This window comes from Tachysurus fulvidraco, chromosome 12, assembly GCF_022655615.1.
Source record: "Tachysurus fulvidraco isolate hzauxx_2018 chromosome 12, HZAU_PFXX_2.0, whole genome shotgun sequence".
Classification (NCBI taxonomy): Eukaryota; Metazoa; Chordata; class Actinopteri; order Siluriformes; family Bagridae; genus Tachysurus; species Tachysurus fulvidraco.
Genome location: NC_062529.1, coordinates 19,891,248 through 19,911,777, shown reverse-complemented (window position 1 = coordinate 19,911,777; position 20,530 = coordinate 19,891,248). Strand labels below are relative to the sequence as shown.

Sequence of the window (20,530 nt, the reverse complement as noted above, 5' to 3'; positions counted from 1 at the left end):
GAATTGTGGTTAAATCAAAGTAACAGTAATGGATGTCCAGTGGACATTTTAATGACTTAATATTTTCCAGTCTACCATCAAAGGTATTTCAAAGAGTAATGAATGCATGACAGCTTTGTATTTTTTCATGAAGTACATCTAAGTTTTGTGAGTTGTAAATGAGGAAAATTGTGGATTCATGAAGCAATAAAAAATAATGTTTGAATTGTGCAGGCTTTCATGTATAGCAGTTTTCTCTCATACTCTCACAATCAAGGCTATGTATTACAAGAAAATGCTCATGACTTATTCCATTCTCCAGTCTTCCTAAGTATGATGAGTCACCTGTTGTGTCCAGAAATAATGCAGGACATGCATTTTGTCATTGCAGTGTGAAGCAGATTACAGTAATTCTCAGCAGACTCAAATGGTCACATGACTCAACACCAACAGAAATGAAAACAAATAACTTCCTTGTGTCAGATCGTTGGAAAACAAACATATGTGTCTGTCATAATCGAACTTTTCATAGCCCTTTGCTTCTACACATGGTATGAAAATCTGCTAATCTGTCATTTAGCCTGTGAAAAAAAGATTGCTAAATCATTCCCAGGTTGTTACATGGCACCATAAAAGCTTCTTGACTTGACTTCACTTGACCATGTTCAGTGCCAAGTTTATTACTGACTGGATAGGTAGTTAATAAAAAGGCATCTACTTGAACCCTGCATCATAAGACACATAACTGTGTCAATACACTATCATGTGACATGTGACATTGCTTTCTGAACATTTCCAGTTCAGAAGGTAAACTTTATAATAGCTGCTATAAACCTGTCACGCTGAATAGGCTGTAGCTCAGACGTTCTTATATATTTTGCTGGTAAGAACCCATTTACAAACAAATCACACACAACCCAGAGCCACATATCTTTAATAAACCTGTTCATTATAATCAATTAATTATTATAATTTTAATCTATGTAACTATTTTTTAAGAAGAAAAAAAAACAGGAAGAAAAACAGGAAGTTCGAATGTGTTCAAAACTCTTTCTAAGAAAGTGAAACACGGGCTGTTTGAAAGTAAAGCTCCATCGTTTACAACGTCAGAAAGTCTCTTAGAAAGAAATTTAATCTTACAGCAGGCTATAACAATTCAAAATCCACACAGCTGAGAAATTTGACTGAACACATGCCATAGTTGGCTTTGAAATTAATGTATTAATTAAAATAAATTTTGAATAAAGCTACATTTATATACAATATTTGACATGGGTGCTACATGTAATCTCCTTTTAAAAAAAAAGAAAGAAAAGTCTGTCCTTGTCTTGGATTCTCCTGATTAATGTTTTTTTTCCTGCTAAAAAGTTTCCTCTTGAACATTTTTAAACACCTTCAACTCACACACTTTCTTGGAAAAGCGTTGCAGCCTAGTGCACTTGTGTTTGGCCATATGTAATGACTCCCTAGTCTCTGCGCTTCTACCCTGTCACAGTGGTTAATTTTAGGTACACATATACTAAAAATCTTCACCTACAGTAGATATACTGTAAACTGTGATTGTGATTTGTTCACCTGGATGTGCTCATGGCTGCAGGAATCCTAAAGGTTTTTCTACTTTTAGATTTCAAGGACCTTAATATGACCTACTTGTTGGTACATTTACATTTACATTTACAACATTTGGCAGACGCCCTTATCCAGAGCGACATACATAAGTGCTTAAATCTCTAACATTGAATACATTAATGCTGGTTCATTAGGTTACATACTTAAGATACCATGAGTTTAAAACATTTGTTCAAAGTTAATGAAAAAGGGTACAGTAGTTACATTTAATCACCGTGTGTTGCAGAAGGCTAAGGTTATGTACTTTTATGACTTACATTAGGTTATGTAGGTTAGACGATGTCGCTTCAGAAGAAAGGTTAATTACACACACATGGTTTTATGAAATTTCATATTCCTCCAGTGTTTAAAGCTAAATGCTTGGATATCATCTGATTAATCATGTTTTGATGGACATTGTGCAGTCTAGGCAAGAAGTTTGATTCCAGTTACCAACCAGATAAACTCATCTCATAATATGATGAAAGACTGATTTTCAGACAAAATTATACAATATCTATTAAACAGGAAGGTTAATTACCTGCCAGTGGTTTTATGAAAACTCATAATCCTCCAGTGTTGAAAATAATTTACTGATATGAATTGAGGTAAAAAATGTCATGATTTGTAGTTCTGTGTCACAAAGACTCAACCAGAAATTGTATGTATTTTTGTATTAAAACAAAAAGTGCTATAATTCCCACAAACAGTTTTAAGCTCACGGTGTCTGTCTTAAGTCTGTAACCTAGTGAAACAGTGTTGGAGATTTCACAGTACTTTTGTACGTCGCTCTGGATTAAGGCATCTGCCAAATGACAAACCTCAGTGTAACCTGCATGTAAAATGTAAACGTAAAATTTAATATAATGATATGTGGTATATAAAGACCTAAAGAACACAGATATTTACATATATACCACAGGTTGACGTACGTATATATATATATACATACATATTATGGGGATATTATTTTGGATGCCTTTTTGTACAGAGAAACCAGATTTTTACAATGATTAGTGTATATATATATATATATATATATATATATATATATATATATATATATATATATATATATATATATATATATTATGTGGATATTATTTTGGATGCCTTTTTGTACAGAGAAACCAGATTTTTACAATGATTAGTAGCCAGTTCATTTCACTTTTACTTCCTGGTTAAGAACACCTGTAATAAAGGAATAAAGGAGAAACATGGCACTAATAGTAAAGAACCCAGGCAGTAGTACTTAGAAAAAGGAATGAAGAAAATATTTTTGTACCACACATACGAATCATTCGTTTTTTCCAGGTCTCTCAGCTGGGAGCACTGGAAAATCAGATATTCAGGAAAACTGAAAAACTGGTGGCACTCAGTGAGCAGCTGGGGGACTGCTCTGAAAATTTAGGACCACAAGCTACCAGGTGGCTAGATAGACCTAGCCTTTGAATATGTTAAAGAATAAGAAGGACTGGAGAGAGGACTCCTACCCTTATGAAGCCAGAGAGTGAAGACTTGATACACATAACAGCAGTCATGTGGGCCCATTATGATCTAATGCTTTAACAAGTGTGTAGCCCTTCATTTAAATTTTCAGTCTTAGCAGACATCATGTGTATATCCAGTTTAACATTTTATGTTGGTGCAGAGGAAGATGATCAAAGTTCTTTTTCCTCCCTCCCACTCAGTGAGTCTACTCATCCACAGACTTCTACATGTGGTACGAAAACCTGCTTATCTAGGACATGTTGATCAAAGCTGTGAAAAGACACTAATGAAATCATTCTGTAGTTGTCCCATTGCACTAAGAAATTGACTGTATATAATAAACATAAACTTTACAAGAACCCTGCATCAAAAACATTCCATCATGTGACATAACAGATAATATATATCAATTTAGAAGATATATGCAGATTTTTCCTATTGGAAATAGGACTGGTCCCACCATCTCTCAGTGTAAGAGGGAGGTATAAGACTCTATTCTGTCAAGACTCTTTTCTGTTCTGGCACCAAGGTGGTGGAAAGAAATTTCCCTAGATATCTGAACAGCTGAGACTTGAAACTTGAAGTGAAGATGCACCTCTTCCTGAAACACTTAAACTAGCACTCCCCCCCCCCCCTGTTTGTATTATGAGTATATTTAAACAACAACAACAACCAAAAAAATAAAAATAAATAAATTAACCTGAACAGCGTTTTAGGTTCATGGTATCCTAAGACTGTACCCACTTCAACCTATCTGATATAACATAGACAACTGGTTGCAATTTTTGATTTCTTACTTGTGGCTTTCTGCAAAAGAAAAAGCTGTAAACAGGATGGGTGGTTTGGTAACACATAAGAGAACAGCAAAAGCTACCTGTAATCGGTTCACACTGTCTTTTCCACACAAAGAACGAAAGATTAACATTTAATCTTGCAGAATGAAGATTTTGTTTTTTGTCACTTTTCTCATTGCTTTGTCCAATGCAGAAAAAGTGTTTGAAGAAGAGTTTCAGAACTGGAAAATGAAGTTTGGTGAGAAATAATCTTGCATTCACTTTTTAAATAATTTATTTTATTAGTTTGATAAATCCATAGTATTAAATACAGAGCATTTAAAAATAGTTATAGACATTTTAGAAAATACAGTACCAATAAAAACTTTGCTATAAAATGTGTGGAAAAAAAAACAGCTTTTTGCTTGCGTTAGTTCAGCGTTTCTATGCATTGCTATGACTCGCTTTGGTGTTTGTTGATGCTGCAAACCTGTGTGTGTCTTTAATAAAAATGTAATGAATAAATTATAGGCATTCTTATTAATTATGCTTCAAATAATTGCAAGTTAAATTAACTCTATTACTTTAAACAATGTTACTATAATAATTTGGAGAACATACATTGGTGGACATTGTAGTGTAAATGTATCATTGTGCTGTAGGCAGAACTACACAACATTACAAGGTATTGTTACATTAATTAATATTTCAAATAATATATTGCTAATTTGTGATCATCTTCATCTTCATCATCTTCTTCCAGCACCCCTGTACCAGACATACAGGGTTACAGGATGCTTTATTTAGTACTTTGAAAAATTAATATATATAATTTTTAAAACTCATTTTATAATGGAAGAATTTTCCTATACATGCAAAACATGCAGAATGTTTAACTCCTGTCGATCAGACACCTAATTCTTCTGCTTTTTAAATGTCTTGTTTTTTGTTTTCTCTTAGCTAAGAGCTATACGTCTGTAGAGGAGGAGAATAAGCATAAGAAAAACTGGTTTGAAAATCTCAAACTCGTCAAAGATCACAACAGGCTGGCAGACCAGGGCATTAAGAGCTACAGACTTGGCATGAACTACTTTGCAGACATGGTAATAAAAGAAAACCTTAAAAAGTTAAAAAAAATTCTCTAAAAATATCTGGTGAGATTTAAAGCAAGCATTGTGTTGAGATGATTTTGAGTTTATACATTCATGATGTTCAACCTGTGTACAAGTTATAAGATAAAACTGACTGCACTGTTTGCCTAACACTCTTCGTATATATATATATATATGGCCACAAAAGTGAATACACCCCTAAGTGAAAATGTCCAAATTGGGCCAAAAGTGTCAATATTTTGTGTGGCCACCATTATTTTCCAGTACTGAATTAACCCTCTTCGGCATGGGGTTCACCAGAGTGTCACAGAGTTGTCACTGGATTCTTCTTCCACTCCTCCATGATGACATCATGGAACTGGTGGATGTTAGAGACCTTGTGCTCCTCCACCTTCCGTTTGAGGATGCCCCACAGATGCTCAATAGGGTTTACCTGTAGGTCTGGAGACATACATGGCCATTCCATCACCTTTACCCTCAGCTTCTTTAGCAAGGCAGTGGTCATCTTGGAGGTGTGCTTGGGGTCGTTATCATGTTAGAATACTGCCCTTTAGACCAATCTCCAAAGGGAGGGGGTCATGCTCTGCTTCAGTATGGCACAGTACATGTTGGCATTCAAGGTTCCCTAAATGAACTGCAGCTCCTTTGTGCCAGAAGCACTCATGCAGCCCCAGACCATGACAACCCCACCGCCATGCTGGACTGTAGGCAAGACACACTTGTCTTTGTACTCCTCACCTGGTTGCCGCAACACACGCTCGACACCATCTGAACCAAATAAGTTTATCTTGGTCTCATCAGACCACACTACATGGTTCCAGTAATCCATATCCTTAGTCTGCTTGTCTTTAACAAACTGTTTGTGGGCTTTCTTGCACATCATCTTTAGAAGAGGCTTCTTTCTGGGATGACAGCCTTGCAGACCAATTTGTTGCAGTGTACAGCATATGGCTTGAGCACTGACAGGCTGACCCCCACCCCTTCAGCCTCTGCAGCAATGCTGGCAGCATTCATATGTCTACATATTTCCCAAACACAACCTCTGAATATCACGCTGACCACATGTACTCAACTTCTTTGGTCGACCATGGGGATGATTGGAACCTGTACGGTAAAACCGCTATATGGTCTTAGCCACCATGCTGCAGCTCAGTTTCAGGGCCTTGACAATCTTTGTATAGCCTAAGCCATCTTTATGAGAGAATGAGAGCGATAACACCAAATTTAACACAGCTGCTCCCCACCTGAGACCTTGTACCACTAACGAATCACATGACACTGGGGAGAGAAAAGGCTAATTGGGCCCAATTTGTACATTTTTCATTAGGGGTGTACTTACTTTTGTGACCAGCAGTTTAGACATTAATGGCTGCGTGTTGAGTTATTTTTAGGGAACAGCAAATTTACTCACTACTTTACAATATAGCAAAGTGTCATTTCTTCAGTGTTGTCACCTGAAAAGATATAATAAAATATTTACAAAAATGTAGGGCTGCACTCACTTCTGTGAGATACAGTGTATATATATATATATGTGTGTGTGTGTGTGTGTGTGTGTGTGTGTTTGCATATATTTAATTTAATAATATCATTATATAATATTTTGTAAGGAAAGAATTTATTTAGATTGTGCTACATTTGAGAGGGCTGAAGGTAAACACACACACTTCACTCCTATTGTGCAATCAGTTCTTACAGGTTCTTCATCCATACCATCAACCATCTTTCTGTCACACAGGGTAAGCAGGATTATGCAGAGTCTGCATTTAAGGGCTGCCTTGTCTTTAACAGCACCAAGAAACACAATGGTGCAACATTCGCTGGACTGATAGGAGGAAGTGCTCTGCCAGAAACAGTGGACTGGAGAAAGGAGGGCTATGTGACTCCTGTTGAGGACCAGAAGGAGTGCTTTTCTTGCTGGGCCTTTAGTGCGGTAATGAGAAATGGGAGGATTATGTTGCAAGCAATTTTATTTGCATGGCCCTCTATTCAGCCTTTTAATCCTGAGAGTCAATCAGATTATGCTCCTTGACCCCATTTATATCGCTCCCGCTTTCACCATTCCCTAAATTTATGTTGCTTTTAACAAGACATTAACTTGTTCTCATCTCTATACTGCTTTAATATATAATCTTACAGACTGGAGCACTGGAAGGTCAAACATACAAGAAAACTGGGAAACTGGTGCCACTTAGCAAGCAGCAGCTGATAGACTGCTCTACAAAAAACTGTGGCTGCAACGGTGGCGTGATGAACTGGGCCTTTGAATATATAAAAGAAATTGAAGGAATAAACACAGAGGAATCCTACCCCTATGAAGCCAAGGTTACTAGGTTAATTGCTTGTTATATTAACACTTGATGCAATCCTACACTTGTCATGTTTGTTAATGTTTATAATACTTTTATAGGAAAACAATCTATGGTAGGGTGGTGTGATGTGATGTGGTGGCTGTCACCTCACCACCACCACCACCACCACCACCACCACCACCACCACCACCACAGAGAAATCTATGAATCTATGAATTGCAGTCATGGGTCTAAAAACTGGAATAGAAATTGTAGTTCTTGAATAAATTTTTATCTCACTTTCTCACTGCATCTTGTGGATATAATTCATCCATTGAAAAAAAAAAAGAAATGTCAGAAATGTTGATTTCTTTTGCCTTTGTTGTATGTCTTTAATAAAAGGTGAATTCTCACCCCTTTTTCTAACTGCAGAATGGATCTTGCAGATATAATCCAGACACTGTTGGAGCCACCTGCAATGGCTTTGTGGACATAGACAGTGGAGATGAGAATGCTTTGAAGGAAGCCGTGGCCACCATCGGACCCATTTCTGTCGCCGTAGATTCAGGCCACGTATCCTTTAACCTCTATGAGTCAGGTGAGTCTCACATAATTGCTAATTAACAATATATGGATATAAGTATGAATGCAGTCTAGGATTCAATAGTTACAGAAAATATTAGTTATTTTAAATAAAGTGTTGCTTCAATGGATTTAGGCATATATGATGAACCTTATTGTAGCAGCTCTGAACTGAGTCATGCTGTCCTGGTTGTTGGTTATGGCACTGATGATGGAAAGGATTACTGGCTGGTTAAGAACAGGTAAAGAAATAAATTAAATATTCATATTCATTTCTAGAGTATTACCGTGCTACAGGGAAGTAGCCATTAACAATTATATTTCTTCAGTAAACCATTTATGATTTACTTTTTATTTTATTTCACAGCTGGGGTCTTGATTGGGGTGATAAAGGTTACATCAAGATGTACAGGAACAAGGACAACCAGTGTGGTATTGCTACACATGCCAGCTATCCGCTGGTTTACAATAAAACTCAGCGTGTTCAATGTGAAGCTTGCTCTATCATCTTTATGCTGGGATGTTTATTTTTGGGTTTCTTTTACTGAGTGATTGGAAATAATTGTGGAAATATAATAATTGACATGAATTGTAAAATAGTAAAATTACAAATAACAAATTGGCTGTATCGGTTGTTGTCTCGGCTGTTAATTAATTTTTGATCCCGCTAGACTAAAATATTGAGGATTACATTTACATTTCTTGCATTTAGCAGAAAAAACATTTTAATGGTCTATTTAAAGCTGGTTGTAATGAAACATGAAGTTCCTTGGCATACTACCAAAGACATGTGATAATTTAATTCAGCTTTTTTTTATCATTATCTATTTTTACAGTTTGCTAGTGTTGTCGGTCCTGTGAAAAAATTACATTTTAATCAGCATTTTCAATGTCTTTGTCTGTAAAAAGACTCAATATATATATTTTTTTCAACAAAGCCCATAATATCTTTTTTAGGGTGTCTCATAAAGAGTGTGTCTCATGAAATTTCATGTCCATTTGTAAGTACTTTGTAATGTTACTGTTATATTACAAAATATAAATGTTCAAAATAATATAACACAAATATTTGCACAACTGTATTTGGTTTCAGAAATTTGTATGAGACTAACTACATGTTCTACTTTTTTAGTAATAACATTTTTATTTACCTGCTCTGTGCTTGAATCTAAGGAAATGTTTTTTTTGCAAATCTTTAATGTACTGATCCATTTCTTTGAAAAAAAAAAGTTTATCTGTAAAAAATAAAAATGTCCTGCATATATATTGTGCTTTAATTAAATATCTTTTTTAAAGTTTGGGGAAGAACTCAAGTGTGTGTCATGGTCAAATGTTTACATACTTTTAACCACATAGTACATTTTGAATGTTCCAGAAATCACATGTTTAAAAGGAAATGAATACTTGACATGATGGTATGACAGCTGAGAATGAGCTCATCTTTACTGATTTCAGTTACCAAATAACCCAAACATGTTTGACATTGACAATCATACTATAATTATAAGACTGATTTAGTACACAAACTGATCAACATTCTTCAAAAAGAAAGGATGATTATAAACTAGTGGTGTTATAGATGTAGTGAAAAGTAGAATATTTGAACACTGATGAATTTCAGAGCTAGTATTTCACTTGATTTTATGATAGTGTGCACTTCAGCTGGCATGGACTCCACAAACCCTTATAATCCATTTTAGATCAAATCAATTAAAGCATTGCCTGAACACATGCTTCAGTAGAAGATATTAATGAAATCTGACCTATAGCAGGTAGCAGTTTACAGGGTCAGTATCAGCTTAGATTAAAATAAAGATCTAGACATTGTTCAGAATCTTAAAAATTAAATATTCACTGTATAGAACATACTTTCTGTGTTTTAAGTATTAAAAAAAATAAACTTAGTTTACTTTCAAAATTAAACATTACTGTATTACTGTATTCATATGTATTCTATTTATAAAAAAATAATAATAAACGACTGACTTTAAAGTTAAAACTAAACATATTTTAGCTTTCTTTAAATGTTCTATTTTTGTTATTGCAAGAATTTATATTTTCTAATATACCACACTTTTTTTTACTGTAGTCATGTGTATTAGTTATTTACGTTATTTAAGTTATTTATAATACATTTATAAATTTTTGACTTTAAAGTTCAAATTAAACATATTTGGCTTTGTTTAAATGTCCATTTTTTAATTGCAAAAAATCATATTTTCTAATATATCACACACAGATCCCAGCTTTTGGTAGTTATGATCTCAGCTATTCTTAAGGTTGTATTATTGTTATTGTAGTTCCTGTGAAAAAGTCATCTGTAAAGACCTTTTTTGTGCAATTTCCTATAAACAAACATGATATATAACTTTCCAGTAAAAATGAGTTGTGGTTGTGTGTGACAAGCACCTGATCAGGCCAGTAACACAGCATTATATAAACTCAGAAACAATGTGGCAGCTCTCTATTCAGTGAAGAACTCCATTCAGGTATTTATAACACACACACACACACACACACACACACACACACACACACACACACACACACACACACACACACACACACACACACAGATGCACACACAGATGCACACACACATTTGTATATTATTGTATATTACCTGAACTATATTAATCAAGATTAATATAGTAATATATATTTATATATATATTAATCTAATGTAGGCAGCTGGTTTCACTTTTGTATTTCCTGTTTGCAACAAAATGAAACCAGTGAACGAGTGGAACAGTTGTGAGTAATAGTGAAGAGGTGTGATATTTAGGAGAATGGAAAAAACTAATCTTATTTAGTTCACGTTGTCTTTTCATTACAGACACAGTCTAATTATACTGTCTCGGCAGAATGAAGGTTTTGCTTGTTGTCAGCGCTCTTGTGGCTCTGGCCACTGCGGCCAGAATCTCTTTGGAGGACCTGGAGTTTCATGCCTGGAAACTGGAATTTGGTGAGAAATCTTAAACTGTCAATGGAGTTTATTTTATAAAAATATTTCTAGTAATATACACAGTGTACACCTTAAAATGGTAGTAATAATAATAATAATAATAATAATAATAATAATAATAATAATAATAATAATAATAATAATAATAATAAGGAAGATTATTCATTTATGAGAAAAGGGTAAACTAATTTCAAATACATTTAACAGATTTTTTTATTTAATGTAAAAATTAAGTCATTATATAATAGATTAAGAAATAAATTTAAGACGTACAAGAGCATTTTATTATTTTCCTAGATGCTGGTAAGGATAAATGTATACTTTTACTGATCTGTCATGATGTCTTAGTTCTTCAATGTTGGTTTTCCAGAGTAAATTCATGTTCCATTTGGTCTATAAACTACTAGTTCTAGTATATAAACTACTGGCGTATTAGTATAGTACAATATAGATGTTTATTTTCATGGTTGCTTTGTTTTGTCATGTTAGGCTTTGGCAATTATGCACATTTTCAAATATTGTGTTGTTTCTCCTAGGTAAGATCTATAAATCTGCAGAGGAGGAGTCTCAACGTAAGAATACATGGCTAGAAAATCGCAAGCTGGTTCTGTTACACAACATGTTGGCTGACCAGGGCATTATGAGCTACAGACTTGGCATGACCTACTTTGCAGACATGGTAATTAAAATAGAATAAATTCTTTTGTATAACTTATGTGTAAGCCTTGCTTGGTCTGAGGCATAACCTTTGTCTATGGTTAGCCTTACAAGTAAAGTGCAGTAATGTTCTTCCACCATTTCTGTCTAACAGAACAACCAGGAATACAGACAGTCTGCGTTTAAGGGCTGCCTAGGAGCCTTCAACAAGACCAAGAAACACAGTGCAGTAACTTTCCTCCGACAGGCAGGAGGAGCTGTTCTGCCAGATACTGTTGACTGGAGGAACAATGGCTATGTGACTGAAGTTAAAAACCAGCTGCAGTGTGGTTCTTGCTGGGCCTTCAGTGCGGTAAGGAAAAATAGGAGATTTTGAACTGATTATTATATATCAAAGCATTTAAATTCAGTATATATTAAGAATTTATTATATTTAATATTCATATATTTAATTCAGAATATACTTACATACTTGCTCTTGCCTTGTCCACTGCCATTTAGTTTTAATTCCCTTCAGTACAAAATTTCATGATGTTCTACATTACTACCTTTGTCCCCATTTGTCATCTTCTAAATGTATGGTGTTTAGCACAAGGCAATCATTTTTTCTCTATTCTGCTTCCATTAATCCTCTCTTAGACTGGGGCACTGGAGGGTCAGATGTTCAGGAAAACTGCAAATCTGGTGTCACTCAGCGAGCAGCAGCTAGTAGACTGCTCTTGGAAATTTGGTAACATGGGCTGTAATGGAGGCTGGATGGACTGGGCCTTTGAATATGTATCTGTAAATGGTGGATTGGACACAGAAGACTCCTACACCTATGAAGCTCATGTAAGTGGAAAACTGAAACAAACTTTATTAAATGTTTGTTAAAAATAAAATGTCATAAAATAAAAATGTCAAAAATAAAAATGATAAAAATAAATGTCAGAAATGTTGATTTCTTTTGCCTTTGTTGTATGTCTTTAATAAAGGTGAATTCTCACCTCTCTTTCTAACTGCAGGATGGATCTTGCAGATATAATCCAGACACTGTTGGAGCCACGTGTACTGGCTTTGTGGACATAAACAGTGGAGATGAGAATGCTTTGCAGGAAGCCGTGGCCACCATCGGACCCATTTCTGTCGCCATAGATGCAGGACACATATCCTTCCAGCTCTATGAATCAGGTGAGTCTCACACAATCACAGATTAAGCAATGTACTATGAAAGCATGCTATCGTCATATTTATTTATAGAACTTGAGAAAGTTCTATGAATATTCTTAGACATTAAAGTTTGCTTTACTCATTTAATTAACTATATACAAAATAACTGCGTGATCTTAGAATAAAAATCATTAAAATTGTATCTAAAAATAAATGATTGCTTCAATGGATTTAGGTGTCTATGATGAACCTGACTGTAGCAGCACCGAGCTGGATCATGGCGTCCTGGCTGTTGGTTATGGGACTGATAATGGACAAGATTACTGGCTGGTCAAGAACAGGTAAAGAAAAACAAAACACAACCAATCACATATTACAATTATGGGTCTAACTTTATATACACTAACTTTAAAATTGTATTTCATAGCTGGGGCCTTCAGTGGGGAAATAACGGCTATATCAAGATGTCAAGGAACAAGAATAACCAATGTGGCATTGCCACAAAATCCAGCTATCCTCTGGTTTAAAGGTGTGAACAATAAAGGTTACAAACTATGAGACATGCATCAGAAACTTTGATTTCCCCTGTCATTACCTCATTGTTAAATATGTCTTTTTTTTTTGTCAAAGGACATCTTTAATATGAAAATTATCAGAAATTATGATAAAGTTCTTATTGTGTTTAATATGACTGAGTGTGATTTAATGTGATTTGAAATGATCAATGTTCTCGCAACCATTTTACCTAAATATATTCATTACTGTTAAATATTTCATATTTCAAATATTTGAAATATACTACACTGCTCAGCAGACAGACAAAAACAAACTACTTAAATTAAACATTGAAAGTAAATTATTAATTAAACAAATGCATTAAGATAAATCATTACAATGCATTTAATGTATTTATGGCATTAACGTTTATGCTAGTTCTGTGTATATACCACATTTTGTGTATTTGCTCATTATTTTCTAAAAAAATGTATACAATCTATCCTCCTTGTTACTTAAGAGCAAAATGTATCCATTATCTGCAATAAAGATTGTATAAATTTGCTGTTAAAGGCATTAACATGCAGGCGAGTTATTGTTTAAAGTAGATTAAGACACTTTTGGTTAAATGTTTGTTTATCTGATGAAAAGGCAAAATTAAAGGATTACAATGGTTAATAAATACAACCCCAATCATGACTTAATGCTGCGGGTCAAACTAAAATCTAAATGTGTTTCCGTTAATGACAGTGGTTACTGTACATGAGAGTTACTGTGGCCAGCCTAAGACAAACCTGTGCAATAATCATGCTGTCTAATCAGCATCTTAATATGCCACACTTATGAAGTGGATGGGTTATCTCGCAAAGGAGAAGTGCTCACTAACACACATTTAGGCAGATTTGTGAACAATATTTTAGAGAAATAGTTCTTTTGTGTACATAGAAAAAGTCTTAGATCTTTGAGTTCAGCTCATGAAAAATGGTGGAAAACAAATGTGTTGTGAATCTCTTAAATCTGTATAATTCATAATCTGGTGTTGTTGCATTACTTAATAAACTGACAACAGGTGAAACACCATTTTTACTATTACATGTTTAAGTTAAGTGGATGTACTTTAACAGATGAGGAGTAAGGGGTTTTGATACTTAGCTCAGCTAAGTTTCTGGTGACACGATTTGAACTCGTGACCTTTTTAGATAAGAAAGATAAGATAAGATAAGATAAGATAAGATAAGATAAGATAAGATATCTTCCCCCAGTCCAAAGACATGCATGGTAGGTTGATTGGCATCTCTGGAAAATTGTCCTGATTGTGTGAGTGAATGAGAGTGTGTGTGTGCCCTGCGATGGGCTGGCACTCCGTCCAGGGTGTATCCTGCTTCGATGCCCAAAGACGCCTGAGATAGGCACAGGCTCCCCGTGACCCGAGGTAGTTCGAATAAGCGGTAGAAAATAAATAAGTGAGTGAGAGAGAGATAAGATAAGATAAACCTTCATTCATCCCAAAATGGGGAAATTTCTCTGTTACAGCAGCACAAATATATCAAAAGAATAAAGACATAATATACAGTATATACAAAAACAAAAATGTATAAAAAGAGTGGTGGTTACACTGAAGACATATTGCACATAGGTAATATTGCACATTTTTCTAAATTTCTGTTGTTGCACATGATTAAAATACTTTGTTATTGTTTAATATTGCAGTGAAACAGTAATAACAGTGTGTATTACGGTGACTGGTTCACTGGGAGCAGGTTTTGATCAGTATTAACGTCCATTGTCTTAGTGTCATGTAACCAGACCTTCAGACTGCTGGCAGAAGGTCTGTACTCCACAGCAGCTTTTATTGGCCAAGAACCTCCCAAGAGGGCATCTGACTGATGTAGTGTTTCCTGGCGTTTGATTAGTGCGCTGATTTTGGGCAGGATTACTGTCTGGAAAGAAAAACAAAACACAACAAAGTACATATAAAGAATCACTTTCTATTTGCTAGATTCTTAGGGAAATAAAATTTCTTAGATGTTGATTAAACATCAATGATTCGATTTATTAGATAAAGTGTATAAAAGCTGTAAAAGGTTAATAGATTTAATTCCTTTTTTCCAACGTCCTAGTGAGTCTGTATTGACCCTAGATCTGCCCATGGCCTTATCTGGCCAGCAAAGCCATGGTTTCTACTTTGACCTTATTGTGATACTATTTTAGGGAATGCACAGATGAATTGATCATTACTGTCACAGATGACAGCGAACGCAAGTATGGCATCCCAGGATGGACTATCTGAGCCTGTGGATTTGATTCCATGACAAGTTGATGTCTGCAATGTTGCGGTCCAAGAAACAAACTTTGTTCACAAGCTTAGTACACTGTCAGATAGAAGTGGTGTGCACCCGGCTTAGCATACCTTATAAGCTGCTAAGTACCTACAGTGTTAGCCTTTTAAAGAACTACTGGACACCTGTCATGTCAGGAATACAGCAGTCAGCTCAAACATTTTCCAAGGCCTTATAGCTAGAACTAGTTTCAAACTACTAACTGCTACTCTGCCCTGCATATTTTTTCTTTTGTTTCCTTCTTTTGTCTTCACCTGTTTCAACTATACCTGAGGAGGAAATAGTTAATTTAATGGTCATGTCCACCTGACTTTGGAATCATCTCATGTAAAGTTATGCAATTTCTGCAATAAATGTGTATATGTTTAATTACTAGGTGTATTGCCTTGTGTGTGTGACAAGCACCTGATTTGAGCCATGATATAGTGGCATATAAAGCCAGGAAACAACTCTGCATCTGTAGAGAGCACAACAGAATCAGGTATGTACCACATACACCTACATACACATTTTGTGAACTGGCTTTGCACAGATTAATTACGTTTTTATTTTAAAGAAGCAGCCACTCTGGTGAATCAGACAATCGAATTTCATGCAATTCAGATACAAAGGATGCAAGTGTGATTGAGTGAAAACAGAATGTGAATCTTTTATTCTGCTCTCTTCCTTCTACTTAGCACAGAGAACATCTCAATATAGGCAAAATGAGGGTTTTCATAGCTATCACTGCTCTCATGGCTCTGGCCAGTGCAGCCAGCATCTCTCTGGAAGACCTGGAGTTTCATTCCTGGAAATTAAAATTTGGTGAGAAATATTCTCATGCATAATCAAACTTTTTTAAACATTAAAAAAGAATAGTAAAAACAAGAGTTAATAATCATTATACAGCAACACAATCATTCAAATCAAAAAGTGGTTCACAAATATGAAACCAATTAAAACGATTAAGGTATGCACTAATTAATTTTTTTTTTTTATGTTGAGACTTCTTTTCTTTTTTCTTATAGGTAAGAGCTATAAATCTGTGGAGGAGGAGGCTCGGCGTAAGATGACTTGGCTAGAAAATCGCAAGCTGGTTCTGGTACACAACATGCTGGCTGACCAGGGCATTATGAGCTACAGACTTGGCATGACCTACTTTGCAGACATGGTGAGAAAAGAAAATATGTATATGGTCTGGGACTATTGAAAACAATGTCTGTCTGTCTGTCTGTCTGTCTGACTAATTTCACTGTATCTTTTTCTCTAACAGGATAATCAGGAGTACAGACAGTCTGTGTTTAAGGGCTGCCTGGGATCCTTCAACAAGACCAAGAAACACAATGCGGCTACATTTCTCCGACAGGCAGGAGGAGCTGTTTTGCCAGATTCTGTGGACTGGAGGGACAAGGGCTATGTGACTGAGGTTAAAGACCAGAAGCAGTGTGGTTCTTGCTGGGCTTTCAGTGCGGTAAGGGCAGGCTTAACATTTGGTTATGGTCAATCTGTGCTAGATCTAACAATTTGTTGCTTTTCCAGGTCCTGCTGTGAATAACCTGTCTGTTTTCTTTGTTTGCCCTGTTCTCCATCTCTTTCTCTAATATCTGTCCTCTCTTAGACAGGGTCACTGGAAGGTCAGACATTTAGGAAGACAGGAAAGCTGGTGTCACTGAGTGAACAGCAGTTAGTGGACTGCTCCTGGAAATATGGGAACATGGGATGCAGCGGTGGCTTGATGGACCAGGCTTTTGACTATATTAAGGACAACAAGGGAATTGACACAGAAGACTCCTACCCTTATGAAGCCACTGTAAGTGGAACATAAAAACACTCAGATGAACCCAATTTTATGGGCATTTTATACGTTTGTATAATTGTTTAAAAGCCGTACTTGCTTTTGGTAGGATGAAATATTTTTACCAAAGCAATTATTTATTTTAGCCATCAAGCCTACTTTTTTTGTACAATATTCATAAAGCACCATACTGTATATCTCACCCTCGACAGGATGGGGACTGCAGGTTTAAACCAGACACTGTGGGTGCCACCTGCACAGGCTACGTGGATATAACCAGTGAAGATGAAAATGCTCTACAGGAAGCTGTGGCAACCATCGGACCCGTTTCCGTCGCTATAGATGCAGGCCACATATCCTTCCAGCTCTATGTATCTGGTGAGTCTTACATATACATTATAAACCAATCCTGTGTTACTAACCGCTCTTACCGATGCTTCCAAAATAATATGAATGCTATGATTTAGTGGTTTACATTTATTTAGCATAAATTAAAATGAATAATTGATTGTATAATGTTGGAATGGATGAAAGGAATCTACAATGAGCCTGAATGTAGCAGCATGGACTTGGATCATGGTGTCTTGGCTGTTGGTTATGGCAAGGATAATGGAAAAGACTACTGGCTGGTCAAGAACAGGTAAAAAAAAAAATCTCATGAATACATTTAAGAAGAGCTTTCATGTGCTACTAAACAATAACAGTGCCGTGAAAAAATATTTGCCTCCACCCTCAAGCACACTTTGCTTAAGCAGCAAGTTGATGATCCCAAACACACCAGCATTTATTATTATAATTGAAAAAAGTGTGTAATATTAAACTTTGCTCTATAATCTGAATCATATGAACAATATTATACAAAGAAAAAGAAATAATCAGAAAGGGGCAAATACTTTTTCACAGCACTGTATGGTTTAGAGGGAATATTGGATTTTTTTTTTTATTACAATATTCCTATTCCTATTTAAAACAACTTTCTTAGTTAAGAAACTATCAAGCAAATTAAAGCCATTGGTCCACATTAACCACTAAATTACTCATTGCTTTTTTAACAGCTGGGGTCTCGATTGGGGTGATAACGGCTATATCAAGATGTCCAAGAATAAGAAAAACCAGTGTGGCATTGCCACAGCAGCCAGCTATCCTCTGGTTTAAAGGTCTGTACAATAAAAATAAATGAATTTTAAATAATGGTAACTGACATGAATAGGTTTCAATCTATCAATGTGTATCAATATCTACTACATTAATAAATCTTTCACATTAACTGTGTAAATTCTTACTCGATGATACTTTTCTGCAGGTGATTGAAAAACGTCCATTTGCAGCATCTACACGGTCTGATTATGTAACACTATGTAATGGAATCTGTGTAAAAGTAAAGTAATTCTTTTTTTGGTGTAAAATTGCTCTGTATAGTATTTTAGCTGAACCTTAGTTTCTACTCTTTCATTAAGTGGGCAGAAAGCATGGTTTGAAGATATACAGTGCATGAGCATGAATGGAATAAATGGAATACAAAATTATAGAAATGTATGAAAAATATTAAAATACTGGACATTTTTAATACAATACTTTCTTAATACAGGAAAAATATTAATAAATGAATGAAGTAGAAGATGTGTCATGTGATTATCTAATGCACAATAGTTCACCTTGTTTAATACTATTTAATTATATTATTATTTCCTTTAGACAATCAGAAAATAATAGTTACCATTAATTCCTAAATCATTCACGTAGCATATTCTGACATTATTGGTACTAGTGCTTTTAAATTCAGCTTTACCTGTGTGATCCTTTTGCTCTTTGTTCTTTCTTTTACAATGACTAACTACCATGATATATATAAAATATCAGAAAATACAATTACTTAGCTTTCTCAATTAAATAATATTTATTATATAGTGCAGATTTTTAATATTATAACGATTTATTATAATTTATAAGCAGTACTAATCTGGAAAGAGTGTATCCTAAATATCTACATCCCAAAAAATCTACATCTTGCTATACCCCATTGCCTATTACCTAAAAGTAAAACCGTGCTTATTTTTTTATTCAAAAGAGAAAAGAGGTGGAGACTGACAAGAAAGCCATAACATCTTTCATATACACTTTCTCCCACAGCTCAGGGTCTACCATGGGTTAGTTAGAATGGACAATACTAGTCTACTATACAGGTCCGTAGCCAGCCTATTGAAGGACTGTGTGTGTGTGTGTGTGTGTGTGTGTGTGTGTGTGTGTGTGTGTGTGTGTGTGTGTGTGTGTGTGTGTGTGTGTGTGTGTATGAGGTTCATTTCTGTCCGCTCTTATTGTTGTACATCCCGTCAAGTGCGGGGTTGTATGATGATCCTTGAGCCAAGTTTCTGTAAGACATACTAAGTTGCTTTGTCGGAATTCACAGTCATGATCAGCCCTTAGCTTAAGTTCATCAAGTTTGTTGCTTCCCGAACACACATTTGACAGGGTGATAGCTGGCAAGGGGAATCTGTTCCAACGTTTCCGAAGTCACTTTCTCACAACTCCTCTTGAACCACGCTTTTTTCTTCTTGTTTTTGTTAAATGTGTGCCAAAATCATCACAATTAAAAGAACCAAAGACTTAAACTACTTCAGTCTGTGTGTACTGAATTTATATAATACATTAGTTTCACTATTTCAGTTGAATGACTGAAATACATTAACTTTTTCACAACATTCTGATTTATTGAGATGCACCTGTCTGGAATGGAAATTGGTGTCTCTAACAGACCTCTTCCTCAACCAACACTAACTGGAGTGCCCAGAAAACCTTGTATTTTCCATAATCATGTTATAAGAACATACGAGCGTTGTAAGAACATATCAGGACACATATTCTAAGTATGGATTATATTGAATTTATTTTCCTGCACAGAGAGCAGTAATAAAGATACAATATTGAAACGTGTAGGTGTAGTTCAGCTCCACCAATTTTTTTTCTCGTTAGAAAACACATGGGAAAATGGTGCACAGGGAAAATGGCGCACATGGAAAATGGCGCACTGGAAGAATGTGATATCTCAGTGGTTAAGGTGTTGGGCTACTGATCGGAAGGTCATGGGTTCGAACCCCAGGTTCACCAAGCTGTCACTGCTGGGTCCCTGAGCAAGGCCCTTAACCCTCAGTTGCAAGTCACTCTGGATAAGGGTGTCTGCTAAATGCAAATGTAAGAATGGTGCATATGGAAAATGGTGCACTGGAAAATGGCACACATGGAGAGATCATATAGTTCGTTAACACGGAAAAACTATTGAAATAATCGGTTATAAACGATTGTTTGTATAATCGATTG

At 35.4% G+C, this 20,530-nt stretch overlaps 2 protein-coding genes across 4 annotated transcripts; both read left to right on the top strand.

Annotated features, from left to right (window-relative positions):
- The first annotated feature begins 3,952 nt into the window (after positions 1–3,952).
- Positions 3,953–18,833, top strand: LOC113640525. The gene is made up of 22 exons (XM_047821636.1): positions 3,953–4,110; positions 4,812–4,954; positions 6,702–6,896; positions 7,103–7,288; positions 7,687–7,852; positions 7,973–8,078; positions 8,204–8,382; positions 11,338–11,480; positions 11,613–11,810; positions 12,098–12,289; positions 12,463–12,628; positions 12,843–12,948; positions 13,035–13,128; positions 15,905–15,922; positions 16,119–16,245; positions 16,449–16,591; positions 16,694–16,891; positions 17,039–17,230; positions 17,428–17,593; positions 17,750–17,855; positions 18,271–18,372; positions 18,519–18,833. The coding sequence occupies exons 1-21, from the start codon at positions 4,017–4,019 to the stop codon at positions 18,368–18,370; spliced, it is 3,018 nt and encodes a 1,005-aa protein (XP_047677592.1). The 5' UTR covers positions 3,953–4,016; the 3' UTR covers positions 18,371–18,372; positions 18,519–18,833.
- LOC113640580 (procathepsin L-like) lies at positions 10,274–13,682 on the top strand. 3 transcript variants are annotated; one of them, XM_027143116.2, is made up of 8 exons: positions 10,274–10,325; positions 10,701–10,801; positions 11,338–11,480; positions 11,613–11,810; positions 12,098–12,289; positions 12,463–12,628; positions 12,843–12,948; positions 13,035–13,682. In XM_027143116.2, the coding sequence occupies exons 2-8, from the start codon at positions 10,702–10,704 to the stop codon at positions 13,132–13,134; spliced, it is 1,005 nt and encodes a 334-aa protein (XP_026998917.2). In that variant the 5' UTR covers positions 10,274–10,325; position 10,701; the 3' UTR covers positions 13,135–13,682. The 3 variants fall into 3 exon arrangements, with proteins under 3 accessions (XP_026998917.2, XP_026998916.2, XP_026998918.2); XM_027143115.2 differs by having other exon boundaries at positions 10,294–10,325; positions 10,673–10,801; XM_027143117.2 differs by lacking the exon at positions 10,274–10,325 and adding an exon at positions 10,590–10,608.
- Positions 18,834–20,530: the final 1,697 nt, after the last annotated feature.